At 50.8% G+C, this 18526-nt stretch overlaps 2 protein-coding genes across 2 annotated transcripts; both read left to right on the top strand.

The window, feature by feature from the left end:
- The first annotated feature begins 225 nt into the window (after positions 1–225).
- Positions 226–1258, top strand: LOC114828350 (uncharacterized). Its single transcript, XM_029112153.1, has 4 exons — positions 226–337; positions 464–637; positions 752–986; positions 1090–1258. Exons 1-4 carry the CDS (start codon positions 226–228, stop codon positions 1256–1258), a joined length of 690 nt encoding a protein of 229 aa, XP_028967986.1.
- A 7974-nt stretch (positions 1259–9232) lies between these two features.
- On the top strand, positions 9233–16495 carry LOC100897705 (sn1-specific diacylglycerol lipase alpha). Its single transcript, XM_029112154.1, has 10 exons — positions 9233–9356; positions 10811–10894; positions 12264–12423; positions 12642–13098; positions 13237–13479; positions 13810–14094; positions 14271–14527; positions 14663–15185; positions 15617–15982; positions 16108–16495. The coding sequence occupies exons 1-10, from the start codon at positions 9233–9235 to the stop codon at positions 16213–16215; spliced, it is 2607 nt and encodes an 868-aa protein (XP_028967987.1). The 3' UTR covers positions 16216–16495.
- Positions 16496–18526: the final 2031 nt, after the last annotated feature.

Consider the following 18526-nt stretch of genomic DNA (forward strand, 5'->3'; position numbering starts at 1 on the left):
CAAAATCAGAGGAGGCAGTCCGGCACGATAGCCGCTTGATGGTTTTGGTGATTTTCGTTGCTCCTTCTGTGGACTACAATGTGTTTATCTCGCCGTGCCATCTAAGCAGCGGAAGTTTTCCCCTCTTTCCAGTAGTAAGGGGGATTTTCCCGAGTAAAAAGGCGAGCCTGAACTCGGCACTCCCCAAAATCTGTCTTCAATCTCGCTGTGTCACTTGTGCCAACGATGGGCGTGCACATGGCGTCGAATAAACTGCTTCTTGTCTACGGACTCGCGGTCCTTGTGTTCTTCAGACTGGTGGTAACTGGCGCCGAAGCTTCGAGTGAACTCAAGAAAAGTTGGTTGGATACGCGATTCGGATTTTACTCGCTCTTTCCATGATGACGCCGCAGTCTCTTCTGAAGCCTCGAGAGACCCGCGCTTCAGAGTCAGCCTCAAATTATTCGTTCGATCTCGATTACAGAAGCAGCGAAGCAGGAGGGTCAAGTCGTCCTCGACAACCGTCAGATCATCCCCGGCTGGGGTGGTCCCGTCGGACCCTGGGGCGGATGGCCGTGGTACGGCGGTATGAGCACCGTCATGTTCGCAGCACTCATCTACTCGTTGTCGGTGCTACCGGCGATGCTACAATTGTTCAGTAAGTGCGATTTCAAGATTCAAGTAGGAAAATTTGTATATGTTCAGCCCGAAGAATCGGTTGAGTGATCTAGTTTCAATACCATCAATACGGTAGGGCACCTGCGTTCTTCAGACCATTACCATTCGTATCACCATCACGGGCCGCCACATCGGAGCCCCGTTTCGAATTTCGTGAATGGTTTCCTCGGCATCAAACGGAGAAGCGATGATGGTACCGTAGAGGGAGGAAACGAGTTCGACTTGCCCGATACACTTCTGAGAATGGCTACTTCTGATACGCTCGGCAAAGGATTCAAGATCGCGAAAAACATTGTCACCGAGTGGCCAAGCGCCTCGAACGATTGCAAGTGAGTGGAAACTCGGAGATATTCGCTTCATATGGTCTTCACGAGTGTCCAAATCGACTGCCGGGCACGTCGGAGCCATAACCCGACTTCTTCATTATCGCAGGGCAATGTACATTTGTCAGCTGACTCGAGAGGCGATACAGATCTCAAGCGGTGACCAGGCCGGGGAGAACGAGGTCCGTCAGAAGAGAAACGCGGAGGGTCGGAGCAGAAATCAAGACGAGTGTGTGACGAAATTCAAGAAATGTCGGAGAGACGTTCTCTTCAGCTGAGACATCTTCGAAAACAGAATTTAGACGTAGTTCGCTTCAGAGGGCAGGAAGAACAAATTTCCTAGCGTAATATTGTTCCGAGTCCGCTTAAATGAGGAAGCTATTATTATAAAGTATTAGACGCTGGCGTCTGAAATCGAATAAATAACGGATGATCTGGAATACTTGAGTTTCGGAATCTCCGTGGAGGATGTCGAAATTCGTCCTGCTCCGGGAAGCCGCTCCCTCCACGGAGAGTACTCGTCTGACGGAGCTTGCAGTTATTGTTGTGGAGCCGGACTGCTGCAGCATATGCTATCCTCGAATAGGTCATGCAGCTACGTAGCTTCTCGGCGATCATTTCTCGCCTCGAGCCCCCACGCTGTAAGTGGCTTCACGCTCCTCATGGGAGTTATTCATGAGACCGGAAACTCATATGAATACCCGGAAGCAGGTTTGAAATATAGAAGCACGGGCTTCTATCGGGAAATTCACGGAGGTCGGGCTTACGGATCCCTGATGTTGACCGGGAGCTGCGTATGTAAATATTCGGAGCAATGATCTTCGCTCCCGATCATCGGCCGCCGGGCATGGATTGACCTCGTGTCTACGTTCGGAGCTATGGTCGTGCCGAGTCATGCGATGTCTCCTTCCGAGTGGTCCTGATGATTCTCGAAATTCCGCGTTCCGCAAGGAGCGGATCCATGCATCAGTGTCAGATCTGAGTGTTTATAATTCCATGATTTCAACTCAAACAGTTCTATAGTACGAAAGGAGTTTGGGCCCAACTCGAATGGTCGACTCTATGGCAGGCCGTTAGCTGGTGCCTCCTGTCAACTCCTTGCTTTGAATCGAGGGTCCATTGGTTCTTCCACGCGATCAGATTTCCGATAGGATTTCGAATCTCATGACTAGAGCTCGGAAGTTCAGGCATTATGCCTTAAATGCCTTTATCTGCTTTTTTCGGCATTTTTTGATGTAGAATGCCTGTTTCATTTCTTTCGTGCCTAGAGTGCCTTTTCGAGCTTATGAGGGGCCGAATTCCGAGGATTTCGGGGAAAACTGAGGGTTTCTTATTGAGAACGGTGATGAGATGAGGTCGGCGAAGATGACGTCGGCTAGTTTCCAGGAGCACATCTTGCTCTCGACAAGCTCCGATGCTCCGCCAGAGCGCGCAAAGAAAATTCGTCCTCGTTAAATGCTCGTATCAGATCGGCGTCGATTACTCACCGATGGGAATCCTTGTTACCACATGAAATTCTCACGATACGACCCTGATTGACGCTTCGATGCCGTTGTTTCCCCGCCTATAACGCCTATTTTGCCTAGTTTCGGTGCCTTTTTCGAGGGTTTTCAGTGCCTTTCCGCCTGCCATTTCTGAGATTTTTGAGTGCCTGAACTTCCGAGCTCTACTCATGACTTGTCCGCACCTCGTGCTCGAGAAAGCTCTCATGGACCGCTTCCGCCGTCGGGGACCCCGTTCGGGTCTGAGCTGACGGCGGAAAAGCTGCGCACGAGTCGTATACCGGATTTTCACTCAGTTTTGGCGATCACAGCCGTAGAGTGGTGTGTCTATAATAATAATCGGAGATTCTCGTCCGCTCCCAAATCAACGATCGAATAGGAGTACAAAGTTCGTCCTGACAATCTGATTCGGACAGCGAATCGGATCCTTCGACGGCAATCGTGTCCGCTTTATTGAATTTTCTGATGGTCTGGAGAAGAGATTCTGCCACGACCAGCTCGACTTCTTGATTTCCGTCGGGAACGTCCTCAGGGCTTTTACGAAGCGAATTGAATCTCTGCTGTAATGGAGCACTCAACGTGTTGAGCCTGGCAGGTATTTTGCCCCCGAGCTTCCGACACTTCGAAGCGAGCAGAAGAGCAACGCAAAAGTTCCCCGATTAATCTAACTGTCCGGCCGCGCTCGTTGTGAGGAAAAAGAAACGTGAATCACTCAGGGGAGTTCAATGGAGAGCCGTGGCGAGAGGCTCGGATGAACGAAGCTCGGCTCGTATCCCGAGCATATCTAGCAGCGGCTCAAAAGGCGGCAGTTGGCCTTGCTTTCGTCTGAACAGCCGATCATTATGACTTAGATTATGAATTAGAGGTGGCGGGTTCGTTCTTCCGATCATGTACAGACGAATTGAAGATATGCAATCTCGACGACAATCCCCTCTTCGCGGTGGCCCAAGTCCGAGTCGGGGAAGCCATTATGCGATGACCCGCTTTACTGGAGTCATCAGAAGCGCCGCGAATGAATCACAAAAAAAAGCTTCTGTTCCCGCCTCGGGCGTCACCTCTTCCTGAGTCCTATGGGTCCCGCGCGTTTCCCGTCGTATCTCCAAGCGATCCATGGCGGAGCTCTCTACGAGAGGAGGAGAGAGAACCAGTAGGATCGCGGAAAAGGGAGATATCGCTTCGAGAAACTTTCCCTGAGAATGAGAAACCGAACGTTCTCCGTAGATGGTGATCCCGTGCGAACCAGACGGATCCCCAGTTCGTCAGATACTTTTCCCGAATTCGTCCGAAATCGGCGCAGCTCAGGAGGATTGAGATCACTTCTATTCAGAGGACTTCCATGAGGCGACTCCCGACAGCCCAAGAGTCGAGATATCAACGGGGTTCTGAGGGTCAAAAGGGGAAACTTACTCGCGCTCTGGTATCGGGAGCACGCGATCCTGATGCTCGGACGACAGCCATGGAATATTTCATCAAGTGGAATGCGCAATTATAGGCTTCCATTTTGGCGCTTGGATTCCTCTTTTGGCAGAGAGGCTCGTTTTGGATCCGCATGCGATGCTCTCTGGCAGGGGAGAAGGCCTGTCTTAGGGGACTGACTTTTAACTTTTGCTGTGAAGGAAGTTTGCATCCGCGGACGGGACCATCTTGGGTGTGATAAGCAGTGAAGTTTCCGATGATATCCCGTGAGAGACAGACTCAAGACACCATTTGGCGATTAGTTGGAAATTTGTTGCAAAGAATGTGATCCTCTCGATAGCCCGATGAGAATAATGGAGTTATCCACAAAGCCCGAAAGCTCTGACCGAGTGGGACTCACGATGGGAGGACATCATCATGCATATCGGCTTCGGCGCAAAGGCTTCGATGGAGCATTACTCCCACAAAGTGTCCCGGTATGTCTTACAGCGGGGATATCGTGTTCTTTCTGAGATTACAAAATGGTCCATTTGTTTCGAACTGCGACGAAAATTATTTCATCGGGGAGATTGCCCGCGGTATCAGGATAGAGATACCCAATCGCTTCCAGGTTCGCGTCGCTCACCTCGGACGGTCAGATTTCGTTTGAATTATACCAATGAAGCCCCGACAATGTGGAACCTGTGAGGCATTTGCCGCCGATCCGAGTAAGGAAGAGATGAGTCTTCCGGCCTTCGAATTTCCGTCCCTGAGGAGGGTCCGGTTTTGAACTTGTCTCGCGGACCGTAACTTCCAGCGGACCCCATGGATTCAGAATCTGGATTTGGGATACGTATGCTGTACTCGTGGAGTATTGAGTACGCAAGAGTGTTTCCTCCGTGGTCTAAGTCTCCCTGTGTCGCGGGGATTCAAGCACGAGAATCGCGACCAAAGATCTCCAAAAGATGTGGAGCAGAACGAATACAGACGGAGATCACCGAAGGACTGCAGGAATGTTCTTGGATTTTCAGGCAAATACATCTGACAAACGACCGTGCAGAAGGAACGGGATGAAATCATGATTCCTTTGCGGATGGTCGACATCAATCCGTCGAGTTCTGAATATTTCCCATCGAGGGGGTCCTGAGAAGCTGGTTTTCTCCAGGGCTCCGAGGAGAATTGGGCTCACTCTGTTCAAGCAATGTCCGGCTTTTTCTTCGAAGCTCTCTCCCACCATCAATGCCGTGATCGAATTCCCTACTCTCCTTTCCTTTACGAGCGAACAACTCGCAGATTTCTATCAGATTCGAGAATTCCGCCCAGGGGCTTCTATTGGAGACGGGCTACTATCGGAGAGGGGCTTGTACTGGAATATTTACGGTATCTGTGTGGCTCAATTTATCGCCAGAATAGTCAGAAGAACGGACACAGATTCGACCGAGCGAAAGATATTCGATTGCACTTTCTCCGGCAATCGATACAGGGGTATTTGTCTTACGACCACAGAATCATTAGGTGAAGCGTTACAACTCCATTTCACTTACGAATGGGCGCAGCAGCTAACTCGAGCTGGAGGAGAAACGAATGGAGGGGATTAAGAACAAATGGGCGTCCTCGAAGTCACGTGTCGCTCGTGAGCTCCAGCACCTCGGCTCCATCAGGATTCGGAGTGACTCAAACTCTTAGTCACAGCTGCGCGAGTGTACCCGTCTCTCGCTCCTCAGTAGCGTCCCACCGCGCGTCATTTTCGCCCGCGGATCGCGCCGTAAAGCTCAGACGTCAAAGGTATCGTCGGCGATTGATCGGGATCCGTCGCGGCTCGAACCTCACGAACTCTGAAAAATCATCATAGCTTCGCCCATTGCTGCCTCGGACGTATTTTGGCGCGGCTCGTTCTCTGGCTCCGTGGTGCATCTAGCGCCGCGCTTCCTCGGGATGGCCTCCACATCTAGGCTCCTCCGATTTTGACGTAAACAGTAGAATGTCTGGGTGTGTGGTGTGAGCGCGCGGTGGCGGGCCGTCATGTAGAACATTGTAGACTACAATGGACACCACATAGAGGTTGGCAAACAGCGTCCGACCACAACAGCCAAGCTGGGGTCGGCAAGGGGTGAGTCTCAGACTTCGATTATAAGTTTCCATATTTTCCGCTTGGCTTCCGCGGGAGGCGACTCGACTTCCTATTTTTTTTCGGTTCCTCCTAAAGTACTGTACCGCCGCGATGCCCCACCGCTCCATATGCTGCTCGGATCAAAAGTTCATCCGAGAGAGTCTCCTGTCGATGGAGGACTGAGCGCTTGTGGAGCTGCTTTGTCGCTTTTAAGGGCAGTCGGTTTTCCTATTGGCGAGCTATTGTTTTGCCCATCGTTCGTTTTCGGATATGCGACCCGTGTTCATCGGATTGGTGCGCTGTCAGCCAGTGAAGAAAATATTCCAAAAGATAGACGAGATGAGTCAAGCGCGGTCTTGGGGCACCTTTCCCGGTAAAGTTATTCTGGGTAGAACTCGGGAGCCGCGGCGGTCCTCGCGCTCAAGCCGACAAAGGTCCTTCGGGAGCCGAGACCTTTCGAATCGAGACTGCCGTCAGGCTGTCGCGGCTTTCAGGAAGTCTTTTCCGAACATATTCGATCCTCTTGAGGACGCTGCTCGCCGTATCAGCGTATTCGGACTCTCTTATTCGTCGGACAATCGGTTCCCGAGAGACTGCTGAACAGGGAAAATCATCCAGTAGCCGTTCTGCTGTGGTCATGACGCCATCAAAATGAGTTTCTGAGTCGGAATTCGCGGAATCTTTGGATCGGAAGGCTGCCACAGATGGCCGCGTTCATCGCGTATGAGCGTTCGTTGGCCTATTCCCGCGAGGAATGAAAATCCGTTGTTTATGGAATTGAGAATTCGAGGCTTCTCGCCTTGTTTTCCAGCTGTTCCTGGCCGACTCCGGCGGGTATGACCAATTCTCTAATGCATCTGAATGGATACGGTCTCATTCGCTCGTGAATTAAGCCCCACATCCCAGCATCGCGCACTTTCGGTGGCTCGGAGTTAATTACAGCAACGGGAGGCTTGTAACGTAAGCAGTCCTCGAACGACTGCGCTGGAGACGATACCGACCGGCTTTGAATCGAGCTACGATCAAAGCCCCATAAGGAGCATTCGTTTGGCGGCATATTTATTCGAAACGAGCCTCCTCATCGGTTCGGGGATGCGCGATTCGAAAATGCAGCTGAATCGACAGCTAGCCCGGGCTTCTTCTCGATAAGGAGACGAAAGGATTTTCCGAATCGTGTTAGAACACCCAGTTGGGATTACGGCGATAACTTTCACTCGCGCCGGATCTCATTCGCGCAGAATTCAGCACTCAGTCTACCTAGGATCGGGGTTGACATGTCTACTCCAAGGTCGTGTTATTCTAACATCGAGTGCATGCGAATGACCTGCGACTGCCGCTACTCAGTCGGAGGAGACGACAAGTAAAACCACCGGCGAGCGTGGGGGAGATAGAGCGTAGGATCCGATGAGTCAATCTGTTTCAACCCGCACACCGACTCGAGATCGGGTCGACTCGAAGGGTTGGCCTTTAGAATCGAGCTGTGCCGGATGCTGAGTGTGGATGTCGGCTCCCAGCACCCGATCAGCAGAAACGCTCCAGAAAGGAGCGACGTTGGGCAATCCATTGGTCCCGATGAGTTATTTTAGACGACTCCGAGATCGAGTCGAAGTCGTCGACAACTCGACTCGACTCTGGTGAGAGTAGCGTGAGGCTTCCGACCGAACCAATTTAGTCGCTAATCTCGTTTGCATGCCGTTTTATAGGAGTCTCACTCCATCTTACAAGCGAGCTCCCCAAGTCAACTGCCCCCGACCTTCGCCTGGGTAATATCTCATAGCAGAATACGATCGTGGTCAGGCTTCCCGGACATCGCCTGATGTCCTCGGGGAAGATCGATGAGTTTATGAGTACTGCATAGGCCGAGGCTTCCGATGTGGCTTCCGATTTCCGCGGACAGTTGTCCTTACTGAAAATGGCGTGGAGGATGACCCGGGTCTTTCCAGAACCCTCACTATTCCCCATGGGAATTTTTTATCTCAATCGTCAGTTTCTCTTTTAGCAACATGGGTCTGCAGTTGTGGTCTATGAGGATAAGAAGTCCGTCCCAATCGCACTAGTGAATCCGATCACAATTCGTAGGCGCAGAAAACGAACGAAGGAACGACAGACGGACGGACAGTCGGTCGGTCGTTCGGTAGGTCGGACCGACCGATCACAATCCTTCCACCGCCCTCTCCATGTTGGAAGATCTCTGCGGTGAGACTCGTTTCTGGCCGATTCAGATACGGATGCTCTCAGAAAAAGTATTAATCTCAGACGAGCATCGCGATCCGAATCGGTACTGGCGTTGTTTCGCAAAAGGCGCCTGTTGGCTCACCTGTTGATAAGAGCGTCATTCAGAAATGTGCTAATGCTCTTCTAGTCGTTTATTGCGGACTTTGAACAGCCACCAACAGCTGAGACGCGGGCTGTTCAGCCCTCGGTCATGGAGTTACGCGCTGGTCGCCGGCATTGGCCTTTTGCCGAATGTGTTTATGTGAATCTACGACTAGATGTGAAACAGGCGTCTGGCCTGTGCGGGTTGACGGTGTGCCGTCAGTGAAATTCGGCTCCGAGGTTGTTACAACATCGGTCCCTCCGACTGGAAAGCCGCTCGTCGGAACGGAGTTTCCTCAAGGAACCAAATGAAGAAGACGTTTCGGCTGACTCGTTTCCTCCGTGCAGTTGCTTTTCTTGTCGGCAGCGATTCCGCCCGCTATAATTGTTTCCGATGCACGAGGAATCTATTGAGTATCCTCTCCGAGACGGAACTTCAACTGATGCTGTAATTATTGAGGACAGCCGAGGTGACAGATAAACCCCGCATCCGGAAAGACACGGCGGTGCGCGGCGCCGTCGGACTCTGTGATATTTTGATTGAGAGACTATTGTGAAGCTACCTCATCTGTCGTTCGATGTTTGTCTCGTCTTTCCTTGAGCGAATTCCCCGTCAGCGACAGACAACCGAAGCAAGTCTCACAAACCCTTGCATCAAGGCAGAACTCGAGAGTTAGGCGGGCGCGCAGGCAAGCGAGCGGACGAATACTACTCACAGATGCTGAGGGATGCACACACATAAACATTCAGAGGAAGAAGAAGAAGACGATATGAGCGTAGCGTGATGCAGAAAAGCCGCCGGGGAGCCAAGTGAATCCTCATTTTTTCTGGAATTCTATCGGTGTTTGTCCGTCATCACGTCAGGCCGATATCGGGAAGGTTCCTCGATCTGTTTGTCAATCCGTACGCTAGTCGGTAGACCGTTTGAAATGGTCTCGGCAATCGTCGGAGGCGCCAAAGGAGAACCTCTTCTGAAATTTGTGAAACGTCAAGTACAGGAAGTGAAAAATGCTCCGGCTGAAGCGCGCACCGACTCGAAGGATAAAGAGCCAAGTAAGATGCTTTCTCATTCGCAATCTGACATCGTCTGATCTTTATGTTCCGGAAGCTCCGCGAGTTTTCGTCTGAGAAGAGCGCTCAAGTCGTTTTTCCGCCGTGTTTCACTGGGGCGAGATGATCCGCGGCTTCGCTGGTCTTGAAGCTGGTTCACTGTCATTGGTTTTCTGTGAAGTGTCGTCGGTCGGAGGGACAGGCGCCGTAGGGACGAAAGTCCGCGAGCCGGGCATTAATCGAGCCGGGATGCCTTCGGCAAGACCGAGTTGGAAATATTAATATGTGACACCTCACTCATCCATCTCCATCTGTGAGCGTGTAAGACTCAAGTAGTCAGTGTCTCGCTGGAAGAGAATCGTATTTGTGGGTAGGCGGGAGATTCAAGACCGTCGTCCGCTGGGGAAAAGATGAGAGTGTCCGTGGGAAAAATCGCTAGGTTATAAATCTTCTCGAGTTACGGTTGAGAGAGGGCTCCTCGCAAAGCAACCGCTGCGTGTGTTCTTTTGCCTGTCAGAGCAGTCCATATTCGAGCTTATGACATTTTATGCTCGTGGTCGTAGACAAACAGATCACAGGGCTTAGCTTTTGAGAGATGGTGCCGCCGGTCGTAAAGGTCAATCATCGGCCGTCGATTGTACGGCTGTAAATCTTGGAAACAGACGGGAGATGTTCGGGAATTCCTAAAGCGGAAGGCATTCTTATTCGATGAGGGATTTTTTTTCCGATTCCGGTGGCTCTCCTCCAGTTCATTTCCGAGGTGACGAAGGAAGCGCCGGCTTCCTTTCGTAGAGAGTTCGGGCATCATATGAGTTTGCGAAACAGGCGAGACATGGGAGAAGAATATCAGACTATATTCGTCACGTACGCTTGAAATCCGCCGCAGGTCCGCTGGAAGTTCTCCGACGACGAGCGTGGGTGTCAAAAGGAAACTTCGCCGCTGCCGTACACAGCGGGAGAAATTCGGGTACTCGCAGGAATATTTATACGAGCTAAATTCACAAGGTTCGCCACATGTATCGGTTGAGAATCTCACGGCCTGACAGAGCCTGTCACGATATTTGAGGGCATGACTGGATAACGCATCGAGCGGAGAACTTACCGTCGAAACTCCCACGCTTGCTCTTCGAAGAGCTTTCTGAACATTACGTTCCGTGTCTACCGTACACTTCAGACACGCTTATGAAATGCCTGAATCTGAGGCTCTTTTTCCTCATGATTTCTTGCTCGACATGCACGCGACGCAGCCTAAGGCTCTCGGCACACCTACGTAATCGGTTTTCTATTCTGAATGACCGACCTGGAGGGAAAGGCGCGACTCATTTCTCCCAGGGGAGTCCGACAGGATGGAATAAGTCCTCGAGAGAGATTCCTCGGATTTCATGGCCTAATTGTTTGCATCCATTGGACCAGCAAAAATCGAGATCGATTGCTGATTCATGATTTTCTCTTTCCAGATGGGCGTAAGACTTCGAGTGGATCGGGAAGAGGACAGAGGGTACAGCGGAGGATGAGTCAAATAGAACAGGATACTCGCTCAAGTAAGTTCCTTTGACAGTATCCTGTTTCCTGTCGGAATCTCTGAGAGACGACGTCCCACGCGATGCCGCGGCGCGGCAACTCATTGAGCTCTCGTTGAGATTCGGTGTCAACATTCCTGCTCATTCCCTCCCGCCCGCTCTCTACTCTATTGAGGAGAATCCATCTCCCTCGGTGTCAGAGAACATGATTCCCCGGCGGAATGTGACGAGGTGGCAGACTAGCGATTCACGATGATTAGGAGGTCGATAATCCGATAGTTCGGTCGTGGGATTTATAATTCGTCCTTATTATTCGCACGTGGGATTTGCTCTCGCTTCATTACGAGAAATATATTACACGTATGCGGTGAAGATGTCGATTCTCGGAAACTTCCTCCCGGAGAGAGATCAGCGAGTTCAATACTTCCTCTGGCGATGCTTCCTGAGGATAATGAGTACGACAGAGGAAGTCTCTCGAGCAGAGCTTTCCAGTTCGAGCGCAGCTTGCTTACTTGTGCAAGTCTCAGGGGATCGGATCGGCGAGATCACTCGATTCAATTCGTCCCTTCCGATCCGGACTCTCACTCATTCTCTACATTCTCTCCCACGAAGACGCAACTCATTTCTTTGCTTATGTTGACGAAGCCGGTATTCCGCGCAGAGCGATGAGTATCTGCCTCATCTGATCAGCGATCCGTGCAACATAGAACTTCCGCCGATACTCCTCACGGTATCATCGTTCATCTACCTCTAGCTATCTGATCGGGGCCAGAAATTCTGTGAGACGCCAGTAACGCCAAGTACGCATCCATCCTGGAATTTTGATCACGCGACAGAGCTCAATCCCCTCCTTCCGTTTCCAATTCCAAATTAGATATACTCGGAGATCTAGCTAGCGCGTCAACGGCGTCGGCACTGTTCGGTGCTTGATTTCACCTCCTCCCGAGTGCTGAGTGAGTCGCTCGCCGCTGATCGGAGCGAAAACTCAACTTCCGAAACGGTCGCGCGATATAGCCTCATCGTGACTTGGGCGGTCGTTCTGGGTCCCCTAGCCTAATGAGATTTGTAATTCGCTCTCAATCTTTGTATGCGGCGAGATCTGTCTGCGGTCGTTTTCTTCGGAGAGAGACTTCGGAAAGGAAAGCGAGGACTCCTTGTTTCTGAATCGTTTGCGCTCAGGCTGGGACAAACGAGCATGAAACGCGAAGGCGGTTTCTTCACTCGATGTAACCGGAGCTCATCCTGCAGCGCATACAAGATTCATGACCCAAGATGTCGAAATATAAATGCATATATGAGCCTGATTCGTGGTGGAAACCGTCAATGGGACCGACGCTGGGGATCTCCCTAGTGCCATGAATTTGACAGGAATCGTTCCGTTCATTCCCAGGGCTTCTCTGTTGTTTCTCGGAGGGTTTCTTCTTAGCACTGAAAGAGTACAGAAATTCGCTGACGAAAGCATGCGACCCGCTAAGATGCTGTTCCACAAGGCCAGAGAAGTACGGCAACTCCTTCATGGAGATCGCACGGGTTCTCTCAAATCTCTTCAGGTTAGTAAGCAAGATACAGTTCCAGCGATTGGACACTGGAATCGTATCAATGAAACGCCATCCTGTGATCGGTGTTTATCCCCACCTTGAAAGATAATCCGTTCGGTCAGACAGTGTGTTCCGGCTGATGTGAAGATGTCGCCCCACTCTAAAAAATGTTTTCTCCCCCCGCTGCTTCCGTTCGTCCTCGATGCTCCCCTGTCGCTGCTACACCATAGGGACCTGAACGTTTCGGGTTCGGATGTCGCAGCAGGTTTAGTTCTCCTGAGAAAATATCAACGCTTGCAACGTGAAACTATCCAAGAACAAATTGAGAACGACACGTATCAGTTTTTGTCAGGAGTCCCTATTACCTCTCAGACACATTTCCTAGATGTTAATGAACCTGAGGTCTGCGAAGAGATTGAAGCCATCACCCACTATATGGAATTCGCTCTGGGCGTTTACGGCTGGCCAATGTACCTCATGACGAACGGGGTTGGTAGAGCTTGTGCATGCTCGTTTCTGGGACAGCTCCGATGCCTTTGCTGTTTGAGGAAACGAGATTCCGAGAGCTCCAATCGTTCAATTGTCATCGAGGACAACTGTTGCCTATGCAACTTCGCCGCTGTCGATCAGATGCTCATGAAGAACAACCCCAACGTGCAAGTCATTTACGTCAGCTATCACGTCAATGTGAGTTTCAGAGCGGATCAAGCCGAATGAATTCAGTGAATAATTGAGCTCATCGCGAATAGCATCCGATCCCGCTCCCAGCATGGAGGTCGAGCGCCGAACACATTTGACTGGTACGCTGTTCAACCGATGTTTCAGGTTAACGAGACCCCGTTTCTGATCTCACTGGACCATGAACGGCGCACGGTGGTCGTGAGCATCAGGGGAACTCTCTCACTGCAGGACGTACTCACGGATTTGAATGCCGATGGAGAAGAATTACCGATAGAATCCCCGCGTCCGGATTGGATAGGACACAAAGGCATGGTAAAAGCTGCCCAATACATCAAAAGCAAGCTGATTGAAGACGGTCTCCTAAATTACGCCTTCAGCTACAGCTCGGTACGTACCGAGCCACGAACTCAGCTCGAGAAAAATATAAACTCGTGGTTCCGCAAGGCAGCGCAACCCAGGCGGCTTGAGATTCTCTCGGTTCTGAATTCGCATCCCCTCACGATGTGGTGGCGGAATTGTCGAATGACGATGATGATGATGGTCGCTTGCCGTCCGGGAAAACGCAAGGTGAAGGGAACAGAGGTCGGAAAGAAACCTGGCGCGTAACAGGGTCAGGGGCAGCTGATGTGAGACGAGGAGGAGAGCGTTGACGTAGCTGCTTTGCGAAACAGGCTTCGGAATGGCTTGCTCGCTCTTGCTTAACTTTCCTCTTTTCAGGACCGTGGGACGTCGACTTATGACCTCGTGCTTGTCGGCCATTCCCTCGGCGCCGGGACGGCGGCCATTCTGTCGATTCTTCTGAAGAAAACCTATCCTAATCTCGTGTGTTACGCGTATTCACCCCCGGGGGGCACTCTGAGTATAGCAGCAGTCGAGGCAACGAAAAGCTTCATTACTTCAGTCGTGCTCGGCAAAGATGTCGTGCCCCGGATAGGACTCCATCAGATAGACGCTCTGAGGAGTGATCTCATGAATGCTATTAGCCATAGTGATGATCCTAAGGTAAAGTACCTACTCGTCACCGAATCGATATGAGCCTCTTCCGGTGGAGCTACCCGGGTATTGAAAATATCACTGTTTTCAAACACCTCCTACGCGCTCGTGATTCCTGAAAGCGGTCGATGTCTGATAGAGAGTTTCTACGGCTCGTGGGTCTAACTGTTCGACGCCGATTCCAGTGGAAGATTATCATGGGTGGAATGATGTGTTGTTCTTGTTGCGGACGAGATTCGGTCAAAGAAGATCAGTTAGCGGCTCATATGCTACACGAGCGAAGCGGTCTTCGGCATTCCGAGTCGAATATCACCCTCAACTGTTCCGAACCCCTTTTCCCGCCGGGAAGAATCATCCACATAATCCGATCTCACCCTAAAAATAATTTAGCCAATTACGATACCTCAGACACGTCTGTGCGCTCAGAGAAAAGTATATGGAGGTGAGTGCTTCCTCTTGGAAGAGGAGAAACCCATGAATCAATTGTCATACATGAGGTATCGATTCAATCAAATAGGCAATGTCATCGTTCGCTGCTGATGGAGAGGGGAATCAACTCTTCCCTTGTATTTTGCAGGAAAATAGGTTTTGGCTCAGATGAAGAGCCTGTATATCAAGCGTTGTGGACGGATCCGCGAAACTTCGACAAAGTTCTAGTCTCACCGTCTATGATTCAGGACCATATGCCAGACAAAGTATTGGAGGCGCTGAGGAAACTCCTCACAAAAAGTGGCCCAACGAAACCGAAACGTGCTGTTCCAGCCAGGAACGAGGTTCTCATGGCTATCCATGGCGAGCCGCTCGTGCTCGATCCCCTAGCTCCTATGGAAAACGAAGAGCACATTGCGGAGCGGGTGCGTGCCATGCAAAGAGTCAAGGTGGTGACGGAGGCTCCGCGGCCCGCGAGCTCCATCAGTTCCCTCGGTCTCTCTTTCCCGGCGCCAAACCCCCGAGGAGCTCCACTCGCTTCGCCCGAAACCCTGAGCGAAGTGAGCTCTGTCTCCGGCTTCTGCGTCGGAGACCCGCAGGGCAAACGGTCATCTGTGATAGAACGTGCGCATTCCGACCAGCAGGTCACGGAGAAGTGCGACGTTCCACTCGTGAGTAAATCCACCTGTTTGTTTGAAGCGCGGGCAAGATCTGGATCCGCCCTGAGACTCACTCAGCCGCTTTCATGTGACGTGGCTTGCTGAGCATTTTATTTCCGTGCTTAATTTTCAATCGTTCAATACCGCTTCAACAAGTCGACTTCCTTCGATAGCGGGGGTGGACACGACTTTGAGGAAACCGTTTTTTGTGATAAGTTCCGGGGCTGCAACTCAAGCGCTGCCGATCTAGGATCTCCTCGATGCTCTGCCTTCGAGGGTTCTCCATGTGCTGATGGCATGTCTTCGTTCGATTTTCCGTTCAATTTTCCGTTCAATTTTCCGTTCGATTTCCCGTTCAATTTTCCGTCCGACTCTCCTTTCTTGTCCGATCCGACCTGCTTACCTGGATGACCGGTTTGAAGAGGATTCCTCCCTGCTTTCAGTATTTACAACAAGAAGCTGAAGTTTCAAGCAGCGCTCCAGCGTCAAAACTGGGCGAGGACATCGGCGAAGCGACCGACGATTCGGCTTTCACTGCAGCGACTTCAGTCCTCAAGGACGGTAGTGGGAATAGTTCACCGGGCAAGAAAGTCCGAGTCTCTTTTGATCCTCCTAGCGACGAGGATCGGAGAAACTCACCTCGTGGAGTTGGCTGGTTGGCCTCGTGCTCCTCAGATTCTCCCACGACGGAAGATGAAACCCAGTTGACGATGGAAGACCAATTGGCTATGTTACGGACAATTCCTTTCCCGAAGGATCAAGACTACGATAGCGATGTCGACGAAACGGCCTCAGAGCGAAGTTCCCAGGTAGAGTGATCTCTCGCTTTTGCAATAAGCAAATGTTCCCGTGGGATCTCCTGTCGAATGCGAATTTCGCCTCCCGGGCCCTTCAGATGGGTCCGACGCTAACCATCATCAACCATTCATTCCAGCATGCCTCGAGCTCGATACTACCACCCGTACGACAGTATTATTACTACGACTACTACGACAATGGGAGTGATGCCACTCACCCCGCGCCCACTGAAAGCGCCTTGTGAGAATCCTCATTTTTGACTGCAGAATATCAGTTTATTGTATCGCGTCGTGTGCGCTGCTCTTATTCAATACTCAATATCGAGTACCCCTCAAGATCGTTTTTCGGACGCTTAAGGAGAGGGGAAGGACGTGCGGAGCCTCCTGCCGCGCCCAAGATTTGTACTTCATGAGGCTGAAGGAAAGATCTCGACCGCCTCCTGGAAACCTTGGCCCTGTTCGAAGAAAAAGTTAAGCTCCGCTCCTTCCGCTCCCTGGGGGAAGTCGTGCTTTTCGACCTGATTCCGCGCGTTCCCTCATTTCTCATCTTTGTTTGTCTGTGATCGAGCACGAAGCGTTTCCGAGACAGCAACCGTTCGGCCGTGATTCTCCCAACGCGACTATTGAGAGGATCGAACTGAACGCTTTTCCCGAGAATTCGTCCAGTGCGGGCAGCTCAAGCTCAACCCGATATGCTGGTTGAGCTCGATGGAAGGTGGCAGTTCATCGAGCTTAGTACTTACTTCCGTGACGCCTCGAAGTTCAATCACCCTCCATATCCCGGCTTTACCTTGTTTCATAGTAGGTGATATTGTTCTACTATTTCATCTTTTTCTTATCATTATCATTACTTTTCTTCCACTCATCTTTCTATCGTGGTTCAATAGAAATAGTTCTTTCATCAACGATTCGATCATTATTGAATATTCGGGTGAAGCTTCCCCAAGTCATTCTCCAAGCTCATGTCCAGGACGACCAGATAAGTGTGAATTCATGGGTTGAACAATGCCTGAGCATCTTGACGCTGTGAACTGTAAGCAGCTTCAAATGCCGAGCGCTCCGTGGGGATCGAAAGCATTCGACACATTGTTCATAAGCCTCATATGCGTTCCGAAAGGAGTTGCAATGTACTCTCGGCGGAACCGCATCGCTGGATCATTTTCCTTCCGCCGTGTCGAGAAAGTCCTACCGAGCGCTCCTTTAATTGTGATTTCGTTGGCTGACTCGTCCTGACTTTGCACCTCTGATTTCCGCCAAGTCGTCGACTACAAGAAGTTAAGCTGTCAATCAATCTCACGCATGGCCTTCACTCGGCATCGCCATCTGGTACTTGTTGCCATGGCCCGCTGTTTCTGCTGCCGCAACACGCCTCCTTACTCCGATTGTGCACCATGGAGGGGAAGTTGAATTCTGCCGCATACGTGTCTGATGTGTAATATGAACGGTTCGTACTGCAATTGTAGACCCGTGCTGCCATATGCAGCAGCTATGCTCATTATAATTATGCTTGAGATATAATCAAGGTGAGAGTAAGAGTCTTCTCTCTTTTCCGCGTACCTCTCCGAGAACCATTTCTATGATTCGCCCGCCTCGGCTCGATGAATCGACTCGCGGTTGAGCTACTTACTTGTAAAAGCTGCACCGTCGTTCGAAATAGTTTCAGAACCGTAGCGGGCTTCTGCTCATTGTACGGCAGCGACGCCGGCTCTGATTACGTCTCTGAGGCGGATAACTTCGATTTCCGAATGGCAGCAAATCTCCGCAAGACGACTCTTCCAGCACTAGTCAAAAATGAATTGAATGTGAACTTCTCCTGAAGCGTGACAACCACAATTGAGTCGACTCGTTCCGTGGAGAAATAGATGCATAATTGATTCCGTAATTGGAAAGAGCGGTGTCGTCGGGAGCATGAGAAAACCGTCAGGTTGAACCACAAACGATTCCGTTCGTTGGCGGATGCTCCGGAAGAATCGGATTCTCCAAGAGTATTTAGAGCAGTCGGATGAGAGACTGAGCATATAGTAGACAAAGTGATGTTAGCTTCCTTTTGTAAGCATTAAATATATAATTTATTGTCGTAACGACCATCGAGTATTCTCTCTGACATCTTATCTTTGGCGAGAAAATACTGAAAATAAGAAATGGTATCTCACCCTTCAAGTTTCATGTTTCATTCATAGCGAATTCATCGGCCTGAGAGTGCTCTCTTCGCGGGGAATCGTCTAGTTGAGATCTGAAGATCCGATGGGCGGCGGTCCCTATTGCTATGGAATTTTTTATTCCGCCAGGAATATGCTCTGCACTGAGTTTATTCAAATCCAGCGCTCGTCTTCTAGAACTACGGCCAGTCCTTCAGTGCTCAGTTTTTTTAATGGCCGGATCAGACGCAACGCTGCTCATGACAGTTTCAGTTGACTAGGGCTTCGGCCTCGAAAAACCTCGTGGAAGAATCGGAATTCGGTTGGGCATGACCCTCATCATTGCCGTTGCAACAGAGAACCCGTACCACGTCGTTGAAAAAGCAGAGGCTTCACAGCAGCCAGGCTTTCGGTAGAA

Source organism: Galendromus occidentalis, unplaced genomic scaffold, assembly GCF_000255335.2.
Source record: "Galendromus occidentalis unplaced genomic scaffold, Mocc_1.1 scf7180000077485, whole genome shotgun sequence".
Lineage (NCBI taxonomy): Eukaryota > Metazoa > Arthropoda > Arachnida > Mesostigmata > Phytoseiidae > Galendromus > Galendromus occidentalis.